The sequence below is a fragment of the Suncus etruscus genome, chromosome 5 (assembly GCF_024139225.1).
Source record: "Suncus etruscus isolate mSunEtr1 chromosome 5, mSunEtr1.pri.cur, whole genome shotgun sequence".
In the NCBI taxonomy this organism is placed as follows: domain Eukaryota; kingdom Metazoa; phylum Chordata; class Mammalia; order Eulipotyphla; family Soricidae; genus Suncus; species Suncus etruscus.
The window spans coordinates 65,455,262-65,468,240 of record NC_064852.1 but is presented as its reverse complement, the minus strand read 5'-3'; the positions used below and the strand labels follow the sequence as shown (position 1 = coordinate 65,468,240).

General features: G+C 37.9%; 1 protein-coding gene across 1 annotated transcript in view; it reads left to right on the top strand.

Annotated features, from left to right (window-relative positions):
• The window catches only part of CLASP1 (cytoplasmic linker associated protein 1), a 270,724-nt gene that overhangs the window by 176,397 nt on the left and 81,348 nt on the right, over positions 1 to 12,979 (top strand). Inside the window, exons 22-23 of the mRNA XM_049773166.1 lie at positions 1,065 to 1,091; positions 3,450 to 3,617. Coding sequence (XP_049629123.1) covers positions 1,065 to 1,091; positions 3,450 to 3,617 — 195 coding nt within the window. The remainder of the gene's footprint in view (positions 1 to 1,064; positions 1,092 to 3,449; positions 3,618 to 12,979) is intronic.

Sequence of the window (12,979 nt, the reverse complement as noted above, 5' to 3'; positions counted from 1 at the left end):
ACTTTGAGTCCCCTGCCCTTTCTGTCTCTGTGCATAGTATAGAGCTGCCAGCCAGAGATCTCCTAGGAGGGGGATAGATGAAGGTCTCCCTTTCCTAAGAGCTGCATGTATTCTCTTAGCAGAGCACTTTTGTGCAGATGTGTGTCTGCCTCCTTTCTAGCCTTAGGAGCTGTTAGCTAGTATAGAGAATGCTTAGTCTAAGGCCCAGATCCTAGGTTCTGTTTTAGCTTTTAGAGTGTTTTTTTTTTTTTTAGCTCCTTCCTGATTTAGATACTTTTTCATGTCCCTTTGATAACTATAGTTCTCAAGTATAAGTACTTAGATCTTTCTGAAAGAAAAAGCACAAAACCAATCTTACTACTGTTTATCTAACATTGTGCTGCACAACACAACACAAAACAGATTTTGCAAATGTAATTTAGAAACTTCCACTTTAGGAACAACATCATGGTTATGGTTATGGTTATTCTGTTGATCCTTGGAGTCACTAATAGATATGATACCTGGGTCATGACCTCATAATATGAAATGAACTATTTTACGATCCATTTAACAAATAATTATAGAGACCTGAGTCTATATAATATAAATATTGCCAATGAAGATGTCATAGCATTCATAGGCTTAGCTTAATAAAAAGTAGATTAGAAAATATTGCTGTTAGGACCCTTTTTAAAATTTAAGTATTTGTGGAATTAGCATAGGAAATGCAGGTAAATCTAGTTGAATTTTGTTCAACACTTCCTATGTGACAGCAGTGGTAGTGGCACACAAGTGGTTAAGATACAATTAACTTTGCTCTCAAGAAGCCAACCACTTCTTTGAGAGTTCTGTGTCTGGCACATCATACGTTTGTATGTATCTCTCAAGCACACATCAATATAGTATATTGAGTAGAAATATTACGTACAAAGTAGTCCAGGAAGAACTAGGAAAAATAACCATTTTGCTAATGTGTTTGTAAACAAAGACATATGTGTTGTGTTGCATGCTGACCTTCTGTATTGTGTTGTTGTCTTTTAATTCACTTTTTGCCTGTCCTTTGGTCTGCTCTCATAATCAAGGATCCAGATCTGCTAATCCTGCTGGTGGTAAGCCATTTCTCTTGCTTGTTTTTTGCTTTCTCCTCCACCCCATGTTCCTCGCACAATATTAATTTTTTTCTTAATTATGAGATTAGTTAAGTCTTTAGAATTTTTGTTTCAATTTTTAGAATTTCAAATAGATTTCTTTTCTCCTTTTTACACAGTTTAATAGTCTGTACGCTTAACTTTTATGGGCAAAATTACCAAGTCCTGTGACAGGTTCTTTATGAAATGTGGTCTGGTGACTCAACAATAAACTTTACAGCGTTGTTAAATTACTATAACATATTGGTTTTTGTGGAGTCACCTTGTTTATTTTTGTGTGAATTTGTGTGTATGTGTGAGTGTGTGTTTCCAGGTAAGTGTTTCAATGTATTTTACCTCTGGGTCATTTTGTTTTGGTATATAATTTTGTACATTTTATATTTTAGAATTTTATTCTCTTCTCTACTAAAGAAAATGATCTAAATAAATGATTACCATTTAGTGTATGGTCCTTAATGTGTTGCTGTTTTCTAAGGGAGATTTAGGCCTGTTGAAAATGATCATAAAGGTATTTAACTATTCTTAGTCACTGATAAAGCTTAGTCACCCTATTATATTAATTTAAATTTTTACTTTATTGTGTATCTCACAATTTCTGTGTTCCATATAAATATGCTTTGTAGATTTTAGAGATTTACAATGAGCCCTCTTAAAAAGTTGTTCTTTAAAGTTGCTTTTTAAAATACCCATAGGCAGAAAGCAGCAAATAGTGTTATTGTTCATGATATAGACACATTTACAATTTTATATTTCAAAGCTGTGTCAGTTGGTACATAAAGACTCGTCTTCATGGACAGTTGCTCTTATTAATATGTAGTGATAATACAGTGGGTAGGGCACTTGTCTTGTATATGGCCAACCGGGGTTCAATCCCTGGCATCCAGAGCCTGCCAAAAGTGATTCCTGAGTGCAGAGCCCTGAGCACTGCCAGGTGTGAACCAAAACGAAAACAAAACAAAACAAGGTATTCTTCATCTCTTTAATGCTGCCCCCTATCTTATTAGATATAGATTTCATTTCATTAATGTTTTGGGTCACATCACTAGTGCTAAAGGCCAATTCCTGACTTTATTCAGTAGCGACTTTTGGTACTCTTGGGAGCCCATACGCAATGCTGTTAATCAAACAGGATTGGCCTCATGCAAATTAAGCACTTTAATCCCTGTATGCACTATATCTCTGGCCCTATTTTATTATTTTAAAAAAATTTCAAAAATATATGGCTTTTTTGTTATTTTTGTTATTATGTTTAGGCTACACTGGTAGTGCTCACAGCTTACTCCTGGTTCTGTGTTCAGGGATCACTCCTGGCAGGGTTTGGGGACCACATATATGGTGCTAGGGATCAAACTCAGGTCAGTTGCAGTACTATCACTCTGGCCTCAAATATCTGCCTTTTAACTAGGACTTTAATCCAGCACATTTATTATCAGCAGTGTTTTACTATCTGATTTGTGATTTCTGTTTGTCATTCTACTTTTTCCCCATCATTTGTTAGGTTAACAGAGTTTCCTTAGATCCATTTATGTTTCAAATTTGTTATTTTTCTTTTCCTTTTGTGTTTTTTTGTTTTTGTTTTTGTTTTTTGGTTTTGGTTTTTGGGTCACACCCGGCAGTGCTCGGGGTTTACTCCTAGATCCACACTCAGAAATTGCTCCTGGTAAGCTTGGAGGACCATATGGGATGCAGGAATTCGAACCAATGACCTTCTGCATGAAAGGCAAACACCTTACTTCCATGCTATCTCTCCGGCCCCAAATTTGTTATTTTTCTATTCTGTCAAGTATACTTACAATTTTAACATACCAATTGCTGCAGAACAAAACCCAAAACATTAAAGAACTACCTGTGGAGCTGGAAAATAGGGAAGTAGCTGTTTGTTTGCCTTGTAGATGATCAACACATTTGATTCTTTCTCATCACTCTGTATGGTCCTCTGAGTACCACCAGGGGTCAATCCTGAGCACTCTAAGGCATCCCCATCCTTAGTAACCCAAAATGAAAAATAAAAAATAAGTACTTTTGGTGCTATTTGTAGAAATCTAATATAGAACAGGAAAATTCTGTATTCAGCTTATTCTTCTGAATTAAAAAGCTTGGGGTCATTTCTGGAAACACTACCTATAACTTTTCTATGTATAAATACTCTTTTATACTATCTTTATTCTTTATGCATATGAATTTTAGAAATTAGCATTATCTCCAACTGAAAGCTATTTTTATATACAATGATCTTAATATTTCCAAACTACTGTGTTAAATGGCTCCTTAACTTCTGGTTTGTATCTGTTATTCCATCTTGTTTTGCTTTATTTTTAGCTGGCAGTCGATCAAGTTCCCCAGGGAAATTGTTGGGAAGTGGTTATGGTGGCCTTGCTGGGGGTTCCTCAAGAGGTCCACCTGTGACATCCTCTTCTGAAAAACGAAGCAAGATACCTCGGAGTCAGGGATGCAGCCGAGAAACAAGTCCAAACCGAATAGGATTAGGTAAGGATTCTCAATGGCCTTGTCTGATGATCATTTCAGTTTGATTATAATCTAATGACTTTTCTTTCCCTCCACCTTTTTTCTATAAATTATGGCATATTCAGGTTTTATTAAGAGCTGAACATTTTGTGATACCATTTAAGTCGATGGGAAATAATTACATTAATTTTGTCTTGTAGTTATATTGAAAAAGTGTTATAATTGGCATTGGACAGCATTCTTATCCTGTCATTTTGAAGCAGTGTTTATCTTTGATTAATTATCACTTAATAGCCATTGACCATTATAAAGTTTCAAATCAGTTTATAAGCTACCATTTATCTTAATTTTAATCTTTCTTTACTTGATGAAAAGCATATTTGTCCAAAGACTATTTAATTTTTATATAGTACTATTTAAGCATGAAAACTAAAAGTAAATGAAAATCAGCTGTATATTTATTTTTGTGTTGTAGTCTTTAATTTCTTTGCAAGTGTGTAGAATTACGCAAATTATTTAGCAGGTTAAGGACATTGCGTTCAAAAGCTAATTGGTATGCTACCCTTTTATTTTACCAATTTGCTTGCCAGTTTATTAATCAAGTTTAATTAACCATTTAATGATTAATACATTTCTTGTTTATGCTACCCTTTTAAAATAGAAGTTATGTGTGGTTTAATAAAAAAATTTATGTTTGTACTTGTTCTTTCCTGTTTCCTATGGATAAAAGTATTGATATTATGATATATTATTTTTTAACTTAGTGTATGTTTTTTTGCAAATTTATCTCTCAATAGTTCCTACTTAATATTTACTGTGATGTACTATGCACATAATTAGATATTAGGATTAGAAAATAAAGAAGATAAATTTAGCTTGCAACTTTAAAGAGCTTATGATCTTAGAGGTGATTCTATAATACTGAGTTAGGTGTTCTGAAAATTTAGGAAAAGGGATGTATTGTGTCTCCCTAATCCTCCCAGGTTTTCCTGCTCTATGAGGGTTTCCAGAATGAGGGTTCCTGTTTTGATGCAGAACTGCTGGGATTGGGGATTGGGCAACAGTTGGAAGATGAGTGGGAAAGAGTTATTAGGGTAAAGAGGGCATGTGATTAACAGCAGAGGGAGCAGTTTAATTCATCCAGTGATTGATTGATTTAAAGCAAAAATGGTTTCATTTTTATAATGGGGTCGGGGAGATATGGACAGAGAAACTGGTAAGTACAGTTTATGAAACTTTAAAAGGTACTTTCTCTTCCCCACCTTATTTTTCTTTTTTTTCTCTTTTCCTTTTTGTTTTTCTTTCTATACTTTATGCATTGTCAAGTAGAGGATAAAATTTGACAGATGGCTTGGGGAGATAGCTCACAGGGCTAGAGGCCATGCTTTGCTGGTAGGACTTCACCCCAGTTAATCCCCAACACTGCATGTTTCCCCAGAATTACTGGGAGTGACTAATGAGCACCTAGTTTGTTTGTTTTTTTTTCTTTTTCTTTTCTTTTCTTTTCTTTTCTTTTCTTTTCTTTTCTTTTCTTTTCTTTTCTTTTCTTCTTCTTCTTCCTTTTTTTTTTTTTTTTGAGGGTGGATGGTTTGGGTCACACCTGGCAGTGCTCAGAGGTTATTCCTGGCTCTACATTTAGGAATTACTCCTGGCTGGCTTGGGGGACCATATGGGATGCAAGGGATCGAACTCAGGTTGGCTCTGCATGGTAGACACTCTACCCACTGTATTGTTGCTCCAATTCTACCCCTGAGCATTTATCTGGGAGTATCCCCAAGTGCGAGTCTAGCCCCAAGTGAACAAGCCTGAAGCAAGGATGCAAGGATTAAGAAAAAGAAACAGACATTAAAGACACAGCATGGGGTCAGGTGGCTAACTGCCTTGAGGATAAGAGCCTTGACTGCCCTCCTTAAGATACTTACTATTTAGGAATACACAAACATAGGAAGAGGTACGGATGACAAACAAATTTCTACCTAATACTAATTAAGCCTAAGGGGGATTTTACATTTCCATGAGGGATGACAGATATAAAAGACTATAATAGGACTCCTGTCTTGCGGGGCATTCCTGAGGTGCCAGCTTTCTAGTAATTTACATGAGTCCTCAGATCTTTTTCTGTACCTTTTTTCAGACTATCAGCTCTCTAAACTTGCTTGCTTTTTGGCTATCTTCATATCTGATACCCAAGCACTGACTGCCACATGTGACACTCCTCTACATTCACAACCCCACACCCCACAAACCAGAAAGAGGAAACACAAATTGTGTAAGCTATGAGGACATGGAATAGATATTAAGAAATAAAGTAGAGATAGCACACTGGTAGGGCATTTGCCTTGCATGTGACTGATTCGGAACAGACTGAGTTTGATTCCCAGCATCCCATATGGTCCCCTTAGCCTGCCAGGAGTGATTTCTGAGTGCAGAGCCAGGAGTAACCCCTGAGCACCACAAGGTGTAAACCCCCCTTCACCCCCCCCCCAAAAAAAAGAAATAGAAGTAAACTTTGGATATGCTAACATTCATAGTAGGTGAAATACATTGAACGATGACTTTGTTAATCTATGTGGTAATCAATTTTCTGTTGGCATTACATAGCATAGGACTAACAAGTTACTTGAAAATAGTAATGAGGGTGTTTGCCTTGCACACGGCTGACCTAGGATGGACTGTGGTTCAATCCCCCATCCCATACAGTCCCCCAAGCCAGGAGCGATTTCTGAGAGCACAGCCAGGAGTAACCCTTGAGCGTCACTGGGTGTAGCCCAAAAACAAACAAAAAAGAAAGAAAATAGTAATGAATAGTATGTGTATAACTAGAGAATATCTCTTGACTGGAATATCTTGAATCTCAAATTTGATGCTGGAGCATATTTGTGTGGAGTTGATTTTGTTGGGAAAACATTTAAAGATTGGAAATCTAGGGGCCAGAGAGATAGCACAGCGGCGTTTGCCTTGCAAGCAGCCAACCCAGGACCTAAGGTGGTTGGTTCGAATCCCGGCATCCCATATGGTCCTCCGTGCCTGCCAGGAGTAAGCCCCGAGCACTGCCGGGTGTGGCCCAAAAACCAAAAACTTAAAAAAAAAAAAAAAAAAGCATGGAGGTAGCGCGTTTGCCTTGCATGCACAAGAACGGTGGTTCAATCTCGGCATCCCATATGGTCCCTAGAGCATGGAGTAGCCCCTGAGTGCTACCGGGTGTGACCTCCCAAAAAGTAAATTAGTTTTATTGTTTTGTTGAGCAGTCTTGGTGGTACAGATTAGTTTTATATTTTTAATATTTGTTTTCTGAGATTTTACTTTTTTTCAGTTGTTGTTTGTTTTTGGACCACACCCAATGATGCTGGCTATGTTTTCAGAAATCGCTCCTGGCTTGGGGGACCATATGGAATGCCCCATGATCCAACCAAGGGCCGTACTGGGTCAGCCACATGCAAGGCAAGCGCCCTACCACTGCACTACCACTCCAGCCCCTGATTTTACTTTTTATGTGAACTAAATCAGTCTTTTTTTGTTGTTGTTTTTTGTTTTTTTGGGCCACACCCGGTGACGCTCAGGGGTTACTCCTGGCTATGCGCTCAGAAGTTGCTCCTGGCTTGGGGGACCATATGGGACGCCGGGGGATCGAACCTTGGTCCGTCCTAGGCTAGCGCTGGCAAGGCAGACACCTTACCTCTAGCGCCACTGCGCTGGCCCCTAAATAAGTCATTTTTACATTCTTAAAACTGAAACATTAGATGAGCTATCATCTAATGTAATGCTGAGATATGGTAGTCCTGGTCTTTCCCTTGAATTTTGTACTGTAGAGAGTTAAAAAGAAAGCATTTAACAAGCCTTTTTGCAGTTCTATGAACTATCATATAAGGATTACTTAGAGTATATATATATGTATATATTTTTATATATATAGTAAGAGATTATACTCTCTTAATAAGCTCTTACTTGAAACATTATTTTGAGTCACATTATCTGTATGATACTTAAAAAAAAGAGAATTCGTTTCACATCTCCATTCGTTGTTGGAAAAGGTATTTATATTGAGAGACTACGCATATCCACACAGGTACAAAATATGTCTTTCCACTTCTTAGTACTACTTGGAGATCTTATTTAAAAATGTTGTTGTTTGGGGGCCAAACCAAATGTTATTAGGGGATCCTTCAGCTCAGTAATCAATCCTGAGCTTGCAAAAGTTGCATTTCTTTTTTGAGCTATACTCCTGGTCCTAGAGCTCCTATTTTTGGCCACACCTGTTGGCACTCAGGGGTTATTCCTGGCTATGCACTCAGAAATCGCTCCTGGCTTTGGGGACCATATGGGATGGCCTGGGATCATACCGCAGTTAGTCCTAGGTTAGCGCATGCAAGGCAAACACTCTACTGCTACTTGCGCCATCGCTTCAGTCCTGGTTTTACTTTTAATTTGGGTTTTAGGGTCACACCTGACAGTACTCAATTTCTCTTGGCTCTGTGCTCAGGGATTACCTCTGATGGAGCTTGGTAGGCATATGCAGTGCCAGGGATTAAACCAGGTTTAACCACATACAAAGCAAATACCTTAATCCCTATATTAATAGAAGTTACGTTAGCCTATTTTAGTGATGTATTTTCTATTATGATTGTTTGGTATATACTGGACATAAACATTTGGTTTATTTACAGCAACTGAAAATATAAATAAATATGAAAAAAATAGGAAAGTGCCATAAATATACTTTTTGAAAAACTCAAAAATCAAAAAAAGGAAAGTACATCTTTCAAGAATATTTTTTAAATAATCTCCAAGCCTATTAGTAATTACAGTAATAACTAACCTAGGCTAGGAGTTTGCACTCAGAAGTAATTCTAGTCTTCTAGATCTGATTCAATGATAACTTTTTCCTTTTTTATTCCACCAGGAGGGGGGCATACCTGGTGCTAATCAAGAGTTTACTCCTGGCTTCGACCAGAGTGGTCATGCCTGGCTGGCTTAGGGTACCATCTGTGGTGATCGAATTGAACCTGTCAGTTGCATGCAAGACAAGCACTCTCCCCACTGTACTTTTGCTCCCACCTTCAATGGTACCTAATAAAGTTAGAAATATTCTGACATTTTGTACTATACTAAGCATTGAATGTGTTTGAGTTTAGAATGGTAATACTTCCTTATTAAAAAAAGGAAAAAGAAAGTAGTAAAATGATTTCCAGTCTTTGAAAAAATAAAAATGAATTATTTTCAAAAAAAAGAAAAGAAATATTCTGACATTTTAAACTAATTTTTTATCAACTGTGATAAGAATGATGCCATACAAAATGATACTTTTGTATACAGATTTTATATAACATAGATTTACTTCTTATTAGTAATCAAGAAACAAAATAAATCCCCATTGTTCTCTTATTTCTTGGCCCTTTCTTTTTGTGAGGGGTATTCAGAGGCCTACTACCCCTTTCCAAGAATTCTTGCCCAACTGGACTAGTAGTCAAAATCACATAGTTGACTGTGATGTGCTGCTTGGGCCCCACAATTGGGCTCTTTATTACTTTATAAACTGAAAGGGCATATTTGTAAATTGTCTTATCTTTGTTTTGTGTCCTGTTTTGGGAAAATAAACATGTCAGGTAGCTAATATTTATAGTAATAATATTTTAGTAGTCTGCCTCCACTTCCTTTTTTTCCTATTCAGCTATTGAAAACGCTATCTAAAACTTTGCCTTTGTGTTGGAGGGATAGTAGTATGATTATTGTTCTAGTCTGCTTTTTGTTGTTGTTGTTGTTTTTGGATCACCTTGGCACTACTTTAGGCCACTCCTTGTGCAGTGCTTTGGCCTTCTTCTTAGTGGTTCTCAGAGGACTGTGTGGTGATTTGGGTTTTGTGCCCCACCCCTGGGTCCCCCAGATGCCATCATTCAAAGTATGTGCCCCAGTTTTTTGAACTAGCTCTCCATTCCTTATACTTATGCTTTTGATGAGTTCTAGTAGGATCCTTTCCCCCTCATTTTTTAGAATGCAATGATTTAAAAAAAAATTATTGAGACCATTGTGAATTGCAAGCCATTTATAGTATAGTTGTATTTCAGTAACAGTGAATTAGAGCCATTCCCACCACCAGTGTTGACCTCTCTCCACCAAAGTTCCCAGTGTGCATCCCATGCCTCACCCTTAGTCCCCTGGCCTACCAGTGTAAAAGGCCTATCTTAAGTTTAGATTGTTATAGTTTGGGTCTCTTGATTCTGTTGATCTTGACTTTGACTTGGGCATTTAGTTCTGACCTTTTTTTCCGCTTCCACCAATGTACCTGAGACCACTTGGCCCCTAGGCCCCATCCACTTTTCTTTTCTCAATTTGTAGAAAGGCGGGAGCCCCTATGTAGAAGATACAAATTAAAAAAAGGGGGAGGAGGTGGCAGGTTTTTTTTTTCTTTTTTCAATTTTTTAATTTTATTTCTTTTTCGACAGGCAGGCTTTTATTTTCTTTGTTTTTTTAAATAGGCGCAGTAATGCTGGGGAAGTTAGAAAAGAAATACCCTTGGCCTGAAAAAATGGTGTCTGTACCCATGAGACATACTATAGAATGACTACAGGCTCCGGATATACTAATTGTCAAACCCCAAGGTTTTTCTTCATGATCTCAGGAAAGTTCTACTCAAATGTAGTTGTTGCAGTCATGCTTCTGTAATTAGAGATCTTGGTTTTTGCACAGATCCTATGTCAAAGCCAGGGTATCACAAAACGTCTTCTGATTTCATCTTACTGTTAGATGACAGCACAGGGAAACCTGTCCTTAAAGCAAGTTGTTGCTATTGGGTGTCATATGAACCTACAAGTCATTGTCAGGGTGGCATTAGGACCTCCCCAGGAGGAAGTTTGATTCCTGGTGCTGATGCAGAAAACTCTTCCAGTTCCAAGGATGGAATAAGATCCTTTTTTAAATGGAAAAGTCAGGAGAGTCCCCTTAAAATACTACAGAATCTAGAATATCTCTCAAGAAATAAAAACCAAGCAATCTTTTAAGGCTTTGCAGTGTTTCATGAAATCACAGGTCTCTAGAGGAATACTGCTTTTAAAAAGTTCAAAGAGGGCATTCCCACCAGCAGTGGATAAGAGTTCCTTTCTCCCCACATCCCCGCCAACACTGTTTATTCTCATTCTTTGTGATGTGTGCCATTCTCTGTGGTGTGAAGTGGTATCTCATCGTTGTTTTGATTTGCATCTCCCTGATGATTAGTGATGTGGAGCACTTTTTCATGTGTCTTTTGGCCATCTGTATTTCTTCTTTGTCAAAGTGTCTGTTCATTTCTTCTCCCCATTTTTTGATGGGATTAGATGTTTTTTTCTTGTAAAGTTCTGTCAGTGCCTTGTATATTTTTATGGAAAAACCTTTATGGAAAGTGCCTTGTATATTTTTATGGAAAAACCTTTATGGAAAGCGATATGGAGATTCCTCCAAAAACTGGAAATCGAGCTCCCATACGATCCAGCTATACCACTCCTAGGAATATACCCTAGGAACACAAAAATACAATACAAAAACCCCTTCCTTACACCTATATTCATTGCAGCACTATTTACCATAGCAAGACTCTGGAAACAACCAAGATGCCCTTCAACAGACGAATGGCTAAAGAAACTGTGGTACATATACACAATGGAATATTATGCAGCTGTCAGGAGAGATGAAGTCATGAAATTTTCCTATACATGGATGTACACGGAATCTATTATGCTGAGTGAAATAAGTCAGAGAGAGAGAGAAAAACGCAGAATGGTCTCACACATTTATGGGTTTTAAGAAAAATGAAAGACATTCTTGCAATAATAACTTTCAGACACAAAAGAGAAAAGAGCTGGAAGTTCCAGCTCACCTCAGGAAGCTCATCACAAAGAGTGATGAGTTTAGTTGGATAAATAACTACATTTTGAACTGTCCTAATAATGAGAATGTATGAGGGAAATTAAGAACCTGTTTAGAGTACAGGCGGGGGTCGGGTGGGGAGGAGGGAGACTTGGGACATTGGTGATGGGAATGTTGCACTGGTGATGGGTGGTGTAAAAAAAAAAAAAAAGTTCAAAGAGGTTTTGATTTTCTCTTTCTGCTCTGTTATTCCTTTACCTTCCTAAAATAATCTCACATAGAATGTTTAAGGAGGAGACCATTGATCTGGCATATTACTTTTTAATCTTGATTATCTTGTTATCTAATCTTTGTAAATATAATTTATTTATATAATTATTTTAAATCCTCCATGTGAATTGGTCTATAGGAATGTTTTCTATGTTAGTGCATGTTTTTCTTCTTATGTTCTACATTATCCAACATTTGAGCTAATGATATCACTACTAGATACACTTTAATAGTTTGAAGCCATTATGGGCACATTTTTACAGAATTAGAAAGATTCTCTTTTGTTTCCTGCTACTGCCCTTATGTTAAGAACCTGTCACAAAAATGGCTGAATGAACTTTCTCAGGGTGAAATGCTGGAAGGTAAACAATTATTAAGTAAGAATATATACATACAGGGCTGGGAGATAGTACAGTGGCTAGAGTGCTTGCCTTGCAGTCAGTGGACATGAGTTCCATCCTCAGGATTCCATGTGATCTTAAAGCTTGCCAGAAGTAATACCCGAGTGCAGAGCTAGTAGTATCCTTTGAACACAGCCAGATACTTTGTTGGTTTACAACTGTTTTCACCCCAAACAAAGCAGGCTTCCTGCCCCTCTGTTCATGTCAAAGACTCACCCGCGGTGGGACTCTCTGGTCTTATGCAAGAAGCGAACTATAAATTATTGGCCTGGGATGGCTTCTAATTCAAGAGCCTATCACCACTCGGAAGGCACCTCTACCCTCTTGGGCCGTGTGTGCAGAAGTATTTCTAGAGAATATGGTAGGTTTATTCCAGAGTGAAAGATACATGTGAATGCAGAATAACATAAATCTGCCTAGCACATATGTCACCACTCCGGTAAAGAACATGGCACTTTCAGTCTAGTACTAGGGGGCCATCATGGCCTTAATTTACCAGGGGAACCACTCGCCATCCATGACAGTGATCCACCAGAGGGTCATGTCCACTCATCGTTTGTCTCAAATCACTGTTCTGGGCACCAGATGTGGAGCTCCACACACCGTAATCCAACACTGAGAAAAAAGGGTTTGGCGTAGGGGTCGCCACAGGAAATAAACCAGGCCAAGCTCGAGAGAGTGAAACATGTGTGGTCAGAAAGTTTTCCACTTCATGGAACAAGAGAAAGAGAGTTACCTGCAAAAACTGCAGGTTTTATAAAGCACAAAGACCAAAGGGGGACATAGAACCTAAGAGACAAAATGACAGGATTAGTGAGTTAGCATGAAATTGGAGAAGTTATTTCTTAAATTAGACATGGTGGGGCCGGAGAGATA